A 17,765-nucleotide genomic window follows, 5' to 3' on the forward strand; every position below is an offset into this window, starting at 1 on the left:
GAATATTGCGGAGGGCGTGGCTCATCACATAAAGGTGTATAACATCTCAAGGGTTTCACAGATCACCTCGCAACTTTGTAGGCATATGACCACACATAATCTGAGGGGACCCCTCCATTATTGACCCCATCAAACAAAATGGGGGCGCTAGAGAGCTAATTCCTTATCTAGGCCTAACTGCCATATCAATTTTACTAAACTTGGTAGATATGTAGAACAGGACGCCTCAAGGTGACTGGAGAAATGTAACTCTAACTGGCAACTGGGTTGCGCTATAACAACAGAAAAATGCTTAAAAATGGCTAAAATGCGACTGATCACTGTGGCTCCCCCTGTGGCCCAATGTTGTTGCTTTTTCTAATTTTTGGTATGACTAAGTCATGGTATGGTATGCTGTACTCAGTGGGTATGGACTAGTCATAATAATGAACAAAAACATGAGAATAATTGAATGAAATTTCCCTTTAATAGACACAAAAAAGTTAAATAGGAGCATCTGCCATGAGTGTTTGCAAAGATTTCCCAGCATTTGGGACTTCTGTCATACGTCTCAATCTGTATGCCACAATGCTTTTTGTTTTTTCAGCATTGTGTGATGTAGTCAATCTGGAATTGAAATGTTGTATAGGCATCTCATGTCAGATATTTGGTTCAGTCTTAATTACTATTACATGCTTAAATGAATTTGAACAAATCAAACAGGCAAATACTCCAAATTAGTTGCTCCATACAGTAGTTTTGATTTTTATTTCTTCATAGGACGTGTTGTACAGCCATTGTCAATGTATGCAAGGCTTTATGTGACATGCATATGTACATTTCCTCCATGCTGCAGCCTTTCCTCTTCCTAAGTCTTTTTTCTGTGTGCACTGTAGCACAAACCTTTCTTCTGCCAACATCAGCCTGTGAATGCTAACAGCACACTTGACTGATTTCTTTAGAAAATGTAGCTGCAAGCAGCAATTCAGCCCAAGCAGGAGTGCATTATACAGAGTGCTCTGCAGTCAGGTACAAAGACACACTGACTGAGCAGTTTGATCGTGATTGGAAAAAGCTTTGAGTTGTGGCCCACTTCCTGTTTGTGTCTGTGCTGCCAACCCTGTCATAGCAAATCTGTCTGTAATGAATTATATTATGAACTGCGAAAATGTTAGAACTATCTACTCACTACAGGAATAGCATATTCAGATACATTACACTGTAATTCATAAGTAGGACATATAATTTTGTATTCCTATTTTGAAGAGAAATGGGGTATTCATTGTTGATTTTCAGTGGGTTTAAATAAATATAAATTGCATTTAATAATCAATAATACAAAATTCCATGTGGTAGTTAGTTATAAAAACACCAATTATAGTACAAATATTTAAACTTCTTGAATTTAACGATTTATTGTGACTTTTTTTTAACTTACTTTGAGGCACAAGTCAGCAACTTATAGTCATTTTCTTCCCATATTAGTCTATACTCTTTATTACATAAAGAATATTGTGATCTCTGGTCATTACAGGAGGATTTACTATAATGTAAACTAGTATTGGTTGTCGTGAACATGTCTTGAACACACTATTGAGTTTAAATCTCTGATCCTGAGGTAATATGTATATATGTGATAATGTAGTTTATATCACACCACAAGCAATTTATGAGTTTTGAATACTTAAATGTGCCTCTTATCAATTAGATAAATGGTATCTTGTCTATAATTTGTTTTTAACTGAAGCATTACAACACTGTGGTATGTTAGAATTATGTGTTTGCTTCCTAAGAAAACCAAGCCAACAGTCTAAAATTTAAGACCTGTTTGTAGGCTCTCTAAAAACACATTCAGGCATTTGTAAGGCGCCAACACATCCCCAGTGCTCCATAACCCTTTTATCAAGTTTTTCCTTTCATGGATACCTTTATTGATTCTTTCCTGTTTGAGCCTGAAACAGGAGTACGTTCCTATTTCCTTCCTCAAGGTTTTATTGTGCGATACGAGTCTTTTCTTCTGTTTTGTTGCAGTAATATGCTTGTTATTGGTGGTGTCAAATGATAAACTTTCATTGTGTGAAGGCTGTCATACGCTCCACTGACTCTCATCTCTATGATATCTTATTTTACTGCATAGTTTTAGTTTATTTTGGACACTGGGTTCTTTTTTCTGACCTTTGTGATTTATATTTATTTTTAAAAAACCTTTTGTAGACCTGTTTTTTCCATGTTGAAACCCACGATGATGAGATAGCCAGTGGTCTAATCGCCTAAAATAGGAGCTCACAATCTTTTATTTTCTAGGACCTCCAAGCAGATAAGCATGTGGTATTACTGCCAAGAAATTCACATCCCTAAAATCCACCAAAAAAAGAAAGCCAAACATTCACCGGTTACAGCTTTTCAAATGTCAGGATTTGCTGCTTTTCTTTGTCATAAATGATACTAAGTAGAGCATATTTGGGTTCTGTACAGATTGTCAGATAAAATAAGGAATTTAAAGACGCCACCTTGGGCTTTATAATTTTTCAGTATTTTTTAAAATTGTATAACCAAAACAAATACTCAATTTATCAAAAAGGTAGTTGGCTATAGTGAAAATAGTTGTGAGTTGCCATACATGCACACTGCAACTAGTCCTTAACTCAGTATTTGTTCTGAAGCACCAGCCTCACACACCTCACACACCTCTCCTCAGTGATAAGATGATGTTTCCAGGTTGTTTCATGTCCTCCTTTTGTCTCCCTGCAGGACTCCAAACTGCCTCTGTCTCTGAGGAGCAATCTGCTGGACCTGTTTAGTCAGATCGAGAGGGAGTTTGAAAACCTCTACATCGAAAACCTGGAATGTAAGTCAGAGATTTTATGGGTTTTATGCAGTCTATCAAAAGCCAGTGTAGCATTTGAATGAGAAATGTTTTTGATTGTGTCATAAAGAGCAAGAACGCATTTACAAAACATAATAAAAGGAGGGCATGTCTGTCAACCACCGTCTTGCTATTTAACAGATATAACTTGCATAACAGTTTTACTTTTACAGTAGTCAACATTGAAATTAATAAATGGTTAATTCCATTACAAGCACGAGCATCTTTGGTGTCAGTGCTGAGTCTTAGTCCAATCGCATGAGAGATCTCTGTCTTGAAGAGGCCATTGCAGGACTTTTTAAGCAGAATAACTTCAGAATCTCTCTGCTCGTGGAACAATTATGTAATACTTGACTTGCTAGCCATTTACCTAGCAATAGCACAGCATGTATTGTTTTTTTCTGACGTGAGCCTCTGTGGTGGGTCTTCATATGTACAAAAGAGGTGTTGATGGCAGGGAAATCTGTGCTGTGTCTTTTAACACGTGACCTGTTTGACTCTCAGTACGCAGAGAAATCGAAACGCTGAATGATCGTTTGGCTGCAGAAGGACAGACTTTTGAAGGGGCAGATTTAGCCAAAGGAGCACTGAAAACTAAAGGTGGGACCCATTTCACTTCCTAGTTCACCTCAGGTTTATGTACATTTGCATTTCAAGTTTATCAAGTATTTTAGATAGCAGTTAATGTATGAAATGTCTGCCTGAATTTCATTATTATAATATTAATTTATTATCTATTTATATCTCTGTTATTTCTGACAATCTACAGCAAGTCATAGCACCAGCCAGCTATCACAAAAGCTAAAGACGACCTACAAGGCTTCTACAAGCAAGGTATGTAGTGTTTTAATTTTTTGCCATTGCAAAACAGGTAGAGTAACTATCCAGAAATGTGTAAATCATTGTTGTGCATATTGTTGGTTGTAGTCTGCTTGCATAGGTGTGTGTTTACATTTACTGGCTTCATCAAAGCATAGTTGAAGATGCAATGGTTTGAGAAATCTTTCCATTGACTTGTATCAGGGAAGGTAGAATACAAAAGCGTGAAAAGCTTGAATTGGTAAATTGGCTCCTTTTGTTTTCTACCTCGTCAGTGCACCATCACATGACTTTTGAATGTTAAAGAGAAGAACTGCTGTCTTTTTTCACCTTTTTGCTCGTAGCCGCGTTCAAACTCTTGCCATGCCAGAGTAGGTGGATCCCGCAACTTCAGCGTAACCAGTTGGGAGTTGTGGGGTGGAGACTCATGGGTAACTTGTTGATTTCTCCCCCTTGTGTGCCAATATGCATGAACAGCCCAGCCAGGGGGTCGACACTCCCTCCCCAAGAGACTTGGTCATTCAAATGTAGGAGTTTGAGCTTTTCTATCAGTTCTGTGTGAGATAAAACACGACTTTTATTATCTCACTAACAGGCTTTTTCAGTTGCACCTCCTTGGTTTTCATTTAGCTTTTTGTTGGCAATCACATAATGGTACACTATGGAGACATCTTTAACACAAAGCAGTTGTTACCTCAAAAGTGCTTTTTGTGCCTTGATTAATAAAATACTCAAAGTGGAGGAGCTGCTTTAGATCATTGCTCAGTCAAGGCAGAGTGTGTGGTCTGCTGAAAAGTGCTTGGTCACATCAGATTTTGCTGATATTTTTTGTATTTTGGACTGGACTTGATCCCTTTTGTATCTCTTAACAGAGAATTATCAGATATAGTGTATTCAAAGGTCCAGACACACCAAACCAACATCAAAGAACTAGTGATGATGAATGTTGCGTCAACTCACACGTACATTCTGCGCCTACATGGGAAGAAATAACTCAATAAAAGCAGGCAGCGGAATTTTTCATTATTCAGAAAAAAAAAACCCAAACGACTGGCAGGATTCAAGATGCTAGTTAGCCAGTTAGCACATTAACCCAACCTGGTGTTAACAGAACAAACTATTTTTATCATGCACTAGCAAACTGTAACAAAAACCATCATGAGCAGTTTCTGCTAAAGAGCTCAATGACGAGAAAAATAATCTTAGCTCATATAACAAGTTTGTTTTGAACTCATGCCCTCTTGACGTTAGTGTCAAGAGGGCTTTAGCATCAAGAGGGCATGAGTTTTTTTTTGCTTTTCTCACTTCCATTTCACCAAGGGCCGACTAGTACCAACAGTGCAAAAAGTAGCGTGGTAGTCGATCACCAGTGGCCCGACATTGACCAACAACCAATCGTACACTTGGTGTTTCAGGGCCTTAAAGAAATCAGTTTTCTTAAATTACAAAAAATTAAACAGTACACAATGCAAATGATATCAGACCATGTATATTCAGTAACTTTTAGATTAAGCATGACTCTTGCTCTCTGACATCTAGCTCAACCATCACTAGATTTTTGAAGCAGATTCCAATATTAGTATTTGAGAGCTTAAAATCTCATAACAGTATGTTATTTTTTTTTAAATAGGAAGACGTATACATACATACTTTCATTAATTATTCGTTGACATATGCACCATTACCAATAAACATACAATGAGCTAATGTCAGCCAATCTAATATGGAAAATAAGTGCTAATGTTTCCATAACTGAAGTTATATACTGATGTAAAATGTATCTAGCTAACTGATTTATTGACAGTAAAATTGACTGTAAAAAAAAAAAAAAATCTCGATATGGCTATGGCAGACTGCACACTGAAGCTACAAACTGTAGAGCATTAACCTGCTGGGTGCGTTAGATTTGCCGCTCAGCCAGTTACTTGAAGCTTATTTTGCGATGCTTCGCATTTCCTTAAACCTTCTAGTCCCTGAGGCTTCTTTTTTAAACGTAGCATGTTGCATTAGTGTTTCATTTGTGCTGGATTCACCATCATTCTCAGTACACAAATTACTGTCCATCCAGAGTCAGCTTTCATTTTTACATTGCCACACTGCATTTGCATTAGCTGACAAATCTTAACTAGCAAAATCATGTTACACTGAGGTTAAATAAAACAAAAACCACACTGTTTATCATTCATATAGCATAGAAATAAAATGCTTAATAGATTTATATTTTTTATAAGAGAATCTGCCATGCTGCTTGCTAACAACCAGCAACCACTGGTTCCCACCATGCTTAGCAATGGTATTTTTCATCCCATCTTTTTTGTCAATTATATCTGTTTATTTTGACTCTAATTTGTTGATTTAATATATTTTTAACAGATAAAGAATTTGAAGGATCCTCTCTGTTCTATATGTGACCTGAGATTTATTTTTCACATGAATGATGCCATTCGTTATGCTCTCCTGTTTCATTTCAGTTGGAACTTATTTAGTGGTCTATTTCCAAAACGAACCGAGAGTCCAGTTTGTATCATCCCCATCTTTAATGTAAACACTTTGGCCAAACCTTGATACAACTGACAATAACTACTGATCAGTTCCTTGTCTCACTATAACACAGTATTTTTTGCCCCCTCTTCTCCCCCTTCTAGATTTTTTTTTTGTTGCAGTTTTGCATTTCTAGTAATCCTGGTACGATAAATGCAGTATACAGTACTGATACTTAATGTGTCTGCATTTGTGTTTATACCAGACTTGGGTTGACTTGTCATTAATGGTGTTTGTTTTAAAGCAATAGGAGCATCAGATTGGTGACAACTCAATGTAACATATGCTAAAATCAAGCTTAAAACAAACACCAATAAAGACTTTTTTGGTAACCCAGGACTGATATGAATAACGCTGTTGTCAACCAAAGCTTCTTAGCCCTGGCATACTACAAGGACCCTGCTGAGCAGCTCCTCAATTCTGCTGACCCCGTCCTCCCTATATCAGACCAGGGTTCCTACACACCTCTGCAAAAGTCTGGAAATTTAATATTGGATCAGTCCCAGGCTGTAAAATGCTTGAGAAATAAGCCACAAGTGTGGGGAAATTTTGAAACCTTCATAGAAGTATAAATAGGGTATACCTGGGTTTCCTTAAAAACTTTTATAGATGTATTTGTTTGATGCAATTTCATTGACATTTGGGCTTTCAAGTTAAAAATGTGACTCAAAAATGATGATGATGCCAATTTCCATGTATGGGAATGCTGAAACATGTCTCATGAGTAACAGACAAATCAGTCTTACGTAATACCCACTTAACAAAAAGATGTAGAAGCTATTTTGAGAAGAAAAGTGTGGAGGAACCCTGTAAGGTTCAGTACTGTGATTTCCATCTGTGTTAATGTGAATTTGATGTCGGTGTCAGATTGTGTCCAGTTTCAAAGCAACCACGTCCAGAGCAGTGTGCCAGCTGGTCAGGGAGTATGTTGGCCACAGAGACGGCATCTGGGACCTTAGTGTCACCAGGACTCAACCTGTGGTGCTCGGTACTGCATCGGCAGGTATTTCACTCATTTTTCAAACATTTTTTTTTTCTTTTCTTTGTCTGTTTTCTGTTGTAACATATCTCATGAGTCTATTTTATACAACCCTACGCTGACAGATCATTTGACAGTTTCTTCCTTGAGTTAAATGTCAGTGTTCCTGCTGTTCACACAGTCATTGTTGAACAATTTAGAGCTTTTTGTCCCTTGAAGAAATTCGATCCATGCTGGGCAAACAGTTAATTTCATGTTAGATTTAGCTTCAGAAACTGTGCATTCAAACAGTCTGTATACATCAGGCATGTACTGTAAAAGCATTGTTGAATATAGACTGTGGTTAAAAAAAAATTTCAACTCTAAACCTAATGTTTTTCCTTTCTTTGTGTCTACAACGTGCCTCAACAGACCACACTGCAATGCTGTGGAGCATTGAGACTGGGAAGTGCCTCCTCAAATATATGGGCCATCAAGGATCAGGTAGAGTTAGAAATGTAAAGTACATTCATGAGAATAGGTCTAGGCTAAATAAATTCATTAATACTGTGTTCATAGACAGAGCCTCTCTTCAGGACTGTTTTTCTGAATCCAAGTAAAAGTCATGCAGTGTTATAAAGTTGTTCATAATTCAGGAATGTAAGTACTCTTTTAAAAATTAATTCCCTTTTACCCCGTCAAAAAAGGCTAATTGGAAGCATCCATCAGAAAGGAGGTCAGAGTTGAAGCACAAGTTATTAGTGTGACATTATGACGTGATGTAATACATCTGTGTCTCTGTCTCGCAGTCAACTCCATCAAGTTCCACCCCACTGAACAGATGGCTCTAACAGGTAATGATCCAAAACTAAAACATCTGTAAATTCTCAAGGTAACAACCACATCAGTGCTTTTTCTGTATATCTATTTACTACAGCAGCTGCTGTCCTTTGGCTCATGGTCTTTCCACAAAATCTTTGGAAAGTCTGTGAATCCATTTGAAAGTTATGAATCTTTTTGTGATAGGCCTCTGTCATTGCCAGGCCCCCTTTTGGCCAATTGAAATGAACACATAAACACAACTTTACACACACACTTGACCTTATGTTGAATTTCAGCCTACTAGCACAAAAAACTGTGGTTGCCAAAGGGTGAGGAAATGTTTGTGGATGACCGACCAACCAACCGACAGAGCTAAAAATGTGTGTCAAAATTAACCTCAAAATCTACAGCAACATTTCAAACATTTCATGTCATTTTTATCCACCTACAATAACACATAAACAATCAACTCTATCTGTTCAGTCATTTTTTTTTCATAATTCCAGGAAGGGTCATCTCAGCTTTAATAGTCTTTAATTGTCTCATCTCTCTCCTCCTTAGCCTCCGGAGACCAGACAGCTCACATCTGGAGATACATGGTGCAGCTGCCCACTCCACAGCCTGTTGCTGATATCAGTGTAAGCAGCAACAGCACTACAAACCTATTTATGTGTGTTACTGCACTCCCAATTGACTTTCTGTTTGGACCTTTAATTTTTTCTGAAACTTAATTCTGTCGTTAACAGCAGACTCCCTGCGAAGATGATGTGGACTTTTCGGATAAAGATGAGGCTGACGGTGAGGTCGAGGGCCCAAACGACTGTCCTTCTGTCCGTGTGCCGACCACGACTCTGCGCAGCCATCAGGGTGTGGTGATCGCTGCTGACTGGCTGGTGGCGGGCAAACAGGTTGTGACAGCCTCCTGGGACCGAGCCGCCAACCTGTATGATGTGGAGACCTCAGAGCTGGTCCACTCACTCACTGGTAGGATGAAGGGAGCATTGCACTGATGCTGTTGTCAATATGTGTTTATTATAAAACGTTGGTCCCCCAACAACATTTAAAATGTAGTAAACATTGAAAACATGTTATCATTATGTTATGCTCAATGACGTATTATCATTGTTATTTTGTGTGCACATATATCTGATTCCCAAAGTCTTTTGTACCTTTTTTACTGTTCTCTTTAGACAATTTATTACTCTCAGAAAGGGATTATATTGAGTGTTGAATACTTCAAGCAGCAAGAACCCATTTTTCAGAGGAAATATTTTCCATGTTTCAGTTTTGGCAATAACGATACCTCCGCTCTTAACAAGGAGGCCAAACTGACGCCACTTTGGAGCTAGGAGAGATTTAGGAGTTTGTCTCCCCACAAGTCAGCTTTGAACACCGGGGTGTCAGTGTCAAATACACCACCCTGCTGTCTGACACATTTTCTCTCACTTCGTGTTTTTGTGTTTGTATTTGTGTGTGCGTGTGTGCGTGGTCAGGCCATGACCAGGAGCTAACCCACTGCTGCACACACCCCACCCAGCGTCTGGTGGTCACCTCATCCAGAGACACCACCTTCAGACTGTGGGACTTCAGAGACCCGTCCATCCACACCTTCAGACTGTGGGACTTCAGAGACCCGTCCATCCACTCTGTCAACGTTTTCCAGGGACACACTGAGTCAGTCAACACACACACACACACACACACACTCTCACACACACACACACACACACACACACACACACACACGCTATCCTATTCACTTTGCTCTATGTGTAGCTTGTTTATCATTTTTGTTGATTTTGTATTGCTAGAAGGGTAGTAAGCAAAAGTTAAGTGAAGTAATAAAGTGTGGCTATAATCTTTTTTTGACATTACTTTGTTAATTTTATCTTCTTTTTTTTCAGTTTCTAAATTTTTTTTTCTTTAAGTGAACAAAATGTAAATACACTTCAGTTTAAATGTACATGCTCGTTTTGTTTGTGTCACAGGGGGGGCGATAAAACCGTTATAACAGCCACATATGAGAGACTTGAAGCAGTCTTCCAGTGTATAAAACAATATATTCAATATTCAGCTGAATGAATATTAAATAATAAATACTGCTATCTACAAGTGAATTCTTAAAACATATATGGTTGGAACTAAACATCTTTATTGAGTCTAAACAAACCTGTTTTCTTGTCCTTCACAGCACAGTGACGTCTGCTGTTTTCACTGTGGGCGACAACGTGGTATCTGGTAGTGACGATCGAACTGTCAAAGTGTGGGACCTGAAAAACATGAGGTCGCCCATAGCAACCATCCGCACCGACTCCGCTGTCAACAGGTGTGTGAGCAGTGAATAAGCTGATAGATGTGCAGTGGTCTTTTGATATATCTCTAGTGTTTGTTTTCATTTAGTTGTAGACATACAGCTGAATAAGCCTCTGCAACTGCCTGCTTATTTGTCTTTGACACAGTTAATAATCCCAATACATGATCTGTTGTAATTTGATTTGGATGTCTGTAATTGGGTTTCATTTTCGTGATAACAGCCACAACTGAGATTTTTTTAAACAATAGTGTAGCTGCTTTACTTTTTTACCTTTATTCTGTTTATTGCATTATTCTTTGGCTGAAATGTTGTGGGACAGCAAATGTTTAACTGTTTGTGAATCAAATGTAAGTTTGATATGTAAACAATCATTAGTTGATCACAGACACTTGTTAATAATTGATTATGCTTAAGTTATTTATCAAGTAAGTTTACAAACATTTGCTGATTTAAGAATCGCAAATGTGAGGATTTGCTGCTTTTCTCTGCTTTATATCAGAGATCATTATATTTGTATCTCGGGTTTTGAACTGCTGGGCTCTGGGTTGAGGTTTTTAGATATTTTCTAACACCTAATGGACTAAATGTTTATTTTAAAAAAGGAAAATATTGTTAGTTGCAGCTATAATTGGATCATGACAACAAAAGACACTTATTTCTCTTGGACATGGTTGCAAATTATTATGGTTATAATTCATACTGGTGCTACCCTTAGACAAAACAGTGCCATGTGTTGCATTTGAAATCTGATTTCTTTCATACTGAATCGTCCTGCTGTTGTGTCCAGGATCAGCGTGTCGGTGACCCAGAAAATCATCGCTCTTCCTCACGACAATCGGCAGGTCCGGCTGTTCGACATGTCCGGGGTGCGACTGGCTCGACTCCCGCGAAGCAACAGACAGGTCAGTCAGTGGAGGAGGAATGGCCTCTCACTGGCTCTTCAAAACCTCCACACACACACACACACACACACACACACACACACACACACACTTACTTTTCTATTCTTACCATTCTTACCTGGACTTGTGTATCTTATCTGGCACAATAAAGAAGACAAAAAATGTTCCAAAAACAAAACAAAACAAGGAAGGCAAAAGATTTTGTATTTGCAGTGACTTGTATTTGCAATGTTTAATAATCAGTCAGAAATTCTGACTCTATCATCATTAGATTACTATGTTGTTTGTCACACAACACTTCTCTTGTGGTTCAGGGTCACCGGCGGATGGTGTGCTGCTCTGCCTGGTGTGAAGACAACACCACCTGCAACCTGTTCACCTGCGGCTTTGATCGACAGGCCATCGGTTGGAACATCAACATCCCCGCCCTGCTGCAGGAAAAATGACCTCCACCTCCTGCTGATGTCACTTTACAGTGAAACTCCACCCAGAGTCTGTTATCATGCACGATCCTGCAGGCTTAAAAGGTGGCCTTAAAAGTTTACTTTCATCTTTCTTTTGTCTGTGAAAACTTGTCACATGTCGTAACCGATATAATTTTAGCAATCACTCAATCAAAGTTAAAATTACAGACTTTTAACAGCCGTATTTTGAGTCTGCAGGAGGACAGTATTTGACACTTAAAGCTCCTTGGGGTCTGACCTCCCCAGGAGGAGGGCAGGAAAGAAAAACGACTTGCGCCTGCTGTCTACTGCATCTGTCACGCTGTCTAACTCACCGCCACGAATATATACAGAACACATTGGTGTGTCTTTTTGCGTGGAAGCAAATCCTCACCATCTAAAAGAGAAAAAAAAAACCTGTGTACCACTAATGAAAAAAAGCACAGAAACATAACACAGAGGAGCTTCTTTGATGAAAACTAAAAAGCAGATGCTGATGCTCAACAGTTAGATCAGATTTATGTTTAGAGAAAGAATGGCAGTCTGTTGCTTTAAAAGAAATCTGTAATAACTTGCCCATTTAGCTTCCGCTTTACTTAAATTTCTTGATTTCTGTGATTGCTAAACTTTTGTGCAAAGTGGCAGCACTAGAAAGAAGCCCTCGCTCTTTGATTCTCAGAAATTGACCCTACAGTCTTCTTTTTCCAGTCATCTTTTGAGTTTCCTAAACATTTTCTGCTTCTGGATATAATTTGACAACACAAACATTGTCTAAATTGTGTTTGACTGGTTATCCATTTCGGTTAGCTGTTTGTTAACAATGTTAAAAGCGAATTTTTCCTCTTGAGTTTCATTCAAAATGTTTTGTCTGGCACCTGATTCATAGCTTAAACTCTATAATACACTTTAATACTGGCGATCATATAATCAAAGCAGCTCTCCTCTTGTTTGTCACTGTGACAGAGTCATAGACTCAGTAACAGAGTTCAGGAGTCTCTGTGTGATAAAGTAATGCACCTTTTTGAAAATCCAGCTTTTTGTTGCTGTTGTAGAAAATTAAAAAAAAACAAATGACCTTTGCAGCTTCTGTGCATTGTCAACACAGTCAGAAGGGACAACAGCTTTTCTTGTGAGTTTCAGCTGGTGGCTGATAGGATTGTTGTCTGCACAGTCAGACACTTTGGCACATAATGGTCCTATTCTGTAGTAGATGGCTGGTAGAGGAACTGAAATCGACTGATTTCTCTTGTGTGGCAACCTGAAGAAAAAAAAGTGATTTAAAGCATTTCCTGTGCTGGCAGTGGTGCTGTGTTAGTACTAGAATGGTTTTTCTCCAGCGTGGGTCACTTGTACTGTGGTTTTGTTGTTCACCCTGAAAACAGTAGTGTCATAATACATATCAAGATTCTGGGTGGCTTTCACACTGAACCTGAACAGGCCTGTTTAAAGCAGGAACTCACTGGATGGCAGCAAATCTTCTTAATAACCTTGAGCTAAAGAACGTATGCCTGGTTGGTATAATGCTACACAAGCATGATTCACTCCAATAGAGAGGTAGTGACTTCCTTAAAGGAAGATATATGTCATGTTACTGTTATTGTGCCATTTGCAAAACTATATCTAGCCTGCATGTGCTAAAAGACACAAAAGTATAAAATCTTAAATTACAATGATAGAGCCTGTGTAATTGTATCCTACAAGAGAAATGAGACCCATTAAATGGTTCAGCTCTCTTCTTGCTGTGGCTGGGGACTACACACCCAGAAACATCCTGGACAAAGCAAAATAATAAGAAGTTCAGAAAATACAGGCAGAGCGCAGGGCCTCCACAGATAAATACATCGCCACATACTTCAAGTGGGTCACAAGAGATGACTGAGGGGCATTACTTATGTATGACTTTACTTTTTTTATTAGGAAAATCCTGCATACTATACCTTTAAAGTTGTTGCAATATAAATTTGCAGACTGACTAAAAGGCTTTATGATTAAGATGTTTGAGCTCTGTTTGACAGCCATCCAGGACCATGATACATAGCACTAGTATCTACTGGGATCAGTATGTGGTCATATGACTGCAGCACTTATTTTCTGGTCACAGTGGTATGGTTCCCCTCTGTTTCTCTGCACTGTGGGCCACACCAGTATGGCTTCTCTCCAATGTGTTCTCTCCTGTGAGGAGACTTTAGTGTTTTGGGTGTGTTAGTTACTGACTGGAACTTCTCCAGCGTCAGTCCTAGTAGGCAGGTTTTTCTCCAGTATGACCTCTCACATGGTCTATGTGATTAGTCACTCTGCTCACAGTGTTGACATCTGGATCTGACTGTGTTTCTGTTTCTGTAAAGCCATGAACCAGCCACTGTGTGTCTAGTAGACAAAAAAAAAAAGTCAACTCCCTGCCCTGTTGACAGTTTATTGTTAGAGGCTGATAAATGTTCAGACATACAAGACCTGTGTGTAGGGAGGAAAGGGGATTTTAGTGTTTCTGTATGTGTGCAAATCAAATCTTTAGTCTGAACAACACCTGTTGAAATGGTTGTAGGGCAGGGCTGGGTACCGAGACATAACACTTAAGGTACTCTATGTAAAACTAATTGTTGGTATTGTTTTCATTTTGAAGGCCTACATGGACTTTTAACGCCCTTTTTCCACTGTCAACACTTTTCCATGAACCAAGGAGCCTTCTTAGGAACTAAAGAACTTCACCTGTGATTTGACCAAAGAAACCAGGAGCTAAAATGATTTCTGGCCTGCAAAAAGTCCTTACTTCAGGTGGCAGTACTGTAAAATGGCTCAGGAACTCTTGGCGTCAACTTTGTGACAGATTTAAGATTCAAGATGATGAGTTTGCGACGAGAGAGCTAGCTTGTGAATGTTAAAACAAGAAAAACACCTAATAAAAAATCAACACAAATAGACAACAAGCAATAAGAATAAATATCAAATAATAAAAGAACACGATAGGTGTCCTTCCAGTGTGGTGAACACACACACACACACACACACGCTTTTTAGTTCCTGAGTTTAGTTTCTGGTATTTAGTTCATGGAACTATTTGGTCAAAAAAGGGCTTTAGGGAGTTTTGTCGACTGGTCCCATAATGCAGTATATAATGAGATTAATGACACCATAATCATCTGTGTGTCAGATATTAATCCATAAACGTATGCCATCTTAATTATAATGTTAACTTGAAGCTGAGTCTTGACCCGACTTGTTAAATAGACATACAATTCTAAAATGGTGCACTTTAAGTGACAGGGGAATACTTCACCCATAATTTCATCGACAGTTTTGTTTACACAGGAAGTAAGAATAAGTAGCTAGACATTTCTTTACTTAAGGGCTTGAAAAATGATGAAATGTTTTCAGAAACAAATGTATCTATTGGCTCCCTTTATTAGTGTCTTGTGCTCAAACTTATAGCTACTAACTCTAACATCTGTCAACAAATCCTTAAACCTTATGGCACAAAATGAATATGAATACAAATATAATAAAATACTGTGCCTATAAAAATGTACATGGATAAGTCCACACAGAGATAACTCAGGGTACTAAAATGACCACTGGATCAAACTCTCATCAAGCCTGTAGAGTCCTTTTTTATTAGTTATGAGAAAGTGTTACAGAGAAAGTTCTCATGTAAGGGCTTTTTAGCATGCGGGGAATAAAAGGGGTCTGCTGTTTTCAGTAGAGAAAGCAAATAATTTGTACTCGTTACAACTAAAGTAACTTACTTTAGTATAAAATGAGCTGATTTAATTCAACAAAAAAAAAAGCGAGTAACTGATGTTTCTCGGATGCCCAGCCCTGCTGTTGTACCAATACTTGACGTTATTGTAAAAAACAACAACTTTTTTTCTAGTTTATCGCAGTGCCCTTTAGTCATTAGTGTTGAAACACTGTTGTGAAGATTCTGTCAGTGTCATGTTTGTTATGGTACTTAAAAACTAGTGAAATTTTTGGGGAGTGTTGTGATGCGTTTGCTGTCACCTGCTTTGCTTTTCCACTGCCACTAAAACAGCCAAAGCTGCATTTAAGTGAATGGGAGAGGCTGTGATGATATGTGTGTGTGTGTGTGTGTGTGTGTGTGTGTGTGTGTGTTTGTTTTAGATGATATCATGAGAACAAAGTATGTGTGTATGTGTGGTGATACAAATCAATGTCTCAAAACGTGTTAAATGTGATAACAGGCAGTTCCGACTGCAGTACAACTGTCAGGAGTTACAGCATTAACACAGTGAACAAGCACAGTTAATATTAAACTGATTGTTTTTAAGTCTAGCTTTAGATTTGTGGAGCGTTTTGCTGGATTGTAACAATGGTGTTCATTCACACAAGTACATTGACATGACCAACATTTCTGGGTTAAAAACAACTTTTTGTGTGTGTGATATACACAGATTCAATGTGTGTATATTTGATAACACTTTACAGCTGCCTTATTGCAGTGTATTAGCCAAGTGAAATGTACTATTAATGTACTATTAACAGTAGAAAAGTCCAATAAAAATTTGGAATTTTGGAGGTGCAAAAACAGCATCATTACATTTAAGATCAAATAAATGGAGATATTCAATAAAGTAATTACTTGTCCAATGGCAAATGTAAAGTGTTAACCTCCTCTTACTTTAAAACCATAACATTTGTATAATATAAATTGTAATATATGGAGAAAATAGCCAGTTTTGGCTGTATAGTGTATTTCAGCTGCAGCAGTTTTATTAGCCTTTATATCTTGATGACATGATCCTGCATTTCATTTGTTTTTATTTTGTGTAAATCCATTTTACTGCTTCATGACTGATGACATAAGTTCATCTGTGAAAGGCTTTACATTCACATCAAACTGAGTTCATTTGGGCATTTATACCAGGGATGGCGAATGTTGTAAAAAAGGTGTCCAAATTAGAAGTTTTGCATCTGGCTATTAGTGTGATGCTAATTATTAATTAGTAGTAGAAGTTATTTATATCAGTTCCCAGGTGTAAATATATATATTTTTAACTGCAAGAAAACCCTTTTGCTGAAAGTCCTTAAATGACTTGCAACATTATTTTGTCTTTATTCACTTCAGCTGCAATGTGCAATTGTTAACAATAGTTTTGGCAGACACTGGACAAGAGACCATTGTTGTGCATTTCCCCAAATCCCTTCTGCACAAGGAGTCATCCCTGGTATGACTGACAAAACATTTTGTTTGTGTGATGGAAATTAAAAAGTTGTGTGTTTGTGTGTGTGAATGTTCGATCTTTAGTTTATCCAATACTGTTTTTATTCCTTGTGGAAAATTTAAACAAGTTTCATGTACTAAACTGCATTTTCTACCAACACTGAGCCACTCTGCTGCCACATTCGTAATAATGTTAATAATGTTCAGCCACACTGTTCACACTCTCAGTCACAATGAAACCAGATCACATCATCACTGAGCATCGGCCATCTCAAATCCACCGTCGTGAAGCCTTGTTAAACTGTGGCTCCTTGGTGTTACCAGTGTTTTGTGTGATCAAAGTGGTTGATGTTGAACAACGCACACCACAGCTCAGTTCTCAGAGAAAAAAAAACAACCTGTTGGATCTACTTGACAGCAGTTTTGTGGGTTATAGCTGTGTAACAAGGAACAAGCATCTGCTTGTGAAATCAGAATAAACCATTTGTGCTGTTTGAATGTTCTCCAGTGGAGTTATTTTTGAGTTGTTTGTTATTTTCTTTGCAAAGTCTTCAGATTCAGTTAACTGTATACCTGCTCAACACTAAACAGCAGACAGACTTAGCAACTAGCTGGTGAATAAAGTGGAACTTTTAGCAGCTAAAGAGCCAGGTGTTTTTTTCAGGAGCTGGTGGAGACCAAACCAGAGCTTAAAGGAGAGTGAATGTTAGACCTGCATCAGGTGGACACGAACATGTCTCCCAGTGAAAAATGACTTTGTTCAGTATCTGTAGTGGTAGTAAGTTGTTTGCTAAAATATGTCAAAATAACTAAGTGATACAGTGAAGGCTGTGTATTTGTCAGCTTAATATCTTTATTTAAAAAAATCATCAGTTTGGTTCATTCAGTTGAAATTACTTACTGCGCAGACAGCCTGGTTAATGGTCATCAATCAACCACATGCTA

General features: G+C 38.2%; 1 protein-coding gene across 2 annotated transcripts in view; it reads left to right on the plus strand.

The window, feature by feature from the left end:
* LOC126382493 (WD repeat-containing protein 37) overlaps nucleotides 1–17,322 on the plus strand; it is a 22,945-nt gene extending 5,623 nt beyond the window's left edge. Inside the window, exons 3-14 of one of the 2 annotated variants that reach the window (XM_050032383.1) lie at nucleotides 2,731–2,827; nucleotides 3,350–3,445; nucleotides 3,615–3,679; nucleotides 7,073–7,208; nucleotides 7,596–7,667; nucleotides 7,973–8,017; nucleotides 8,547–8,623; nucleotides 8,732–8,969; nucleotides 9,479–9,659; nucleotides 10,177–10,311; nucleotides 11,087–11,201; nucleotides 11,516–17,322. In XM_050032383.1, the coding sequence (XP_049888340.1) occupies nucleotides 2,731–2,827; nucleotides 3,350–3,445; nucleotides 3,615–3,679; nucleotides 7,073–7,208; nucleotides 7,596–7,667; nucleotides 7,973–8,017; nucleotides 8,547–8,623; nucleotides 8,732–8,969; nucleotides 9,479–9,659; nucleotides 10,177–10,311; nucleotides 11,087–11,201; nucleotides 11,516–11,647 (1,389 nt within the window). In that variant the 3' untranslated portion in view covers nucleotides 11,648–17,322. The remainder of the gene's footprint in view (nucleotides 1–2,730; nucleotides 2,828–3,349; nucleotides 3,446–3,614; nucleotides 3,680–7,072; nucleotides 7,209–7,595; nucleotides 7,668–7,972; nucleotides 8,018–8,546; nucleotides 8,624–8,731; nucleotides 8,970–9,478; nucleotides 9,660–10,176; nucleotides 10,312–11,086; nucleotides 11,202–11,515) is intronic. The other variant, XM_050032384.1, reaches the window with a different exon arrangement.
* The last annotated feature ends 443 nt before the right edge of the window (nucleotides 17,323–17,765 follow it).

This window comes from Epinephelus moara, chromosome 21 (genome assembly GCF_006386435.1).
Source record: "Epinephelus moara isolate mb chromosome 21, YSFRI_EMoa_1.0, whole genome shotgun sequence".
In the NCBI taxonomy this organism is placed as follows: Eukaryota; Metazoa; Chordata; class Actinopteri; order Perciformes; family Serranidae; genus Epinephelus; species Epinephelus moara.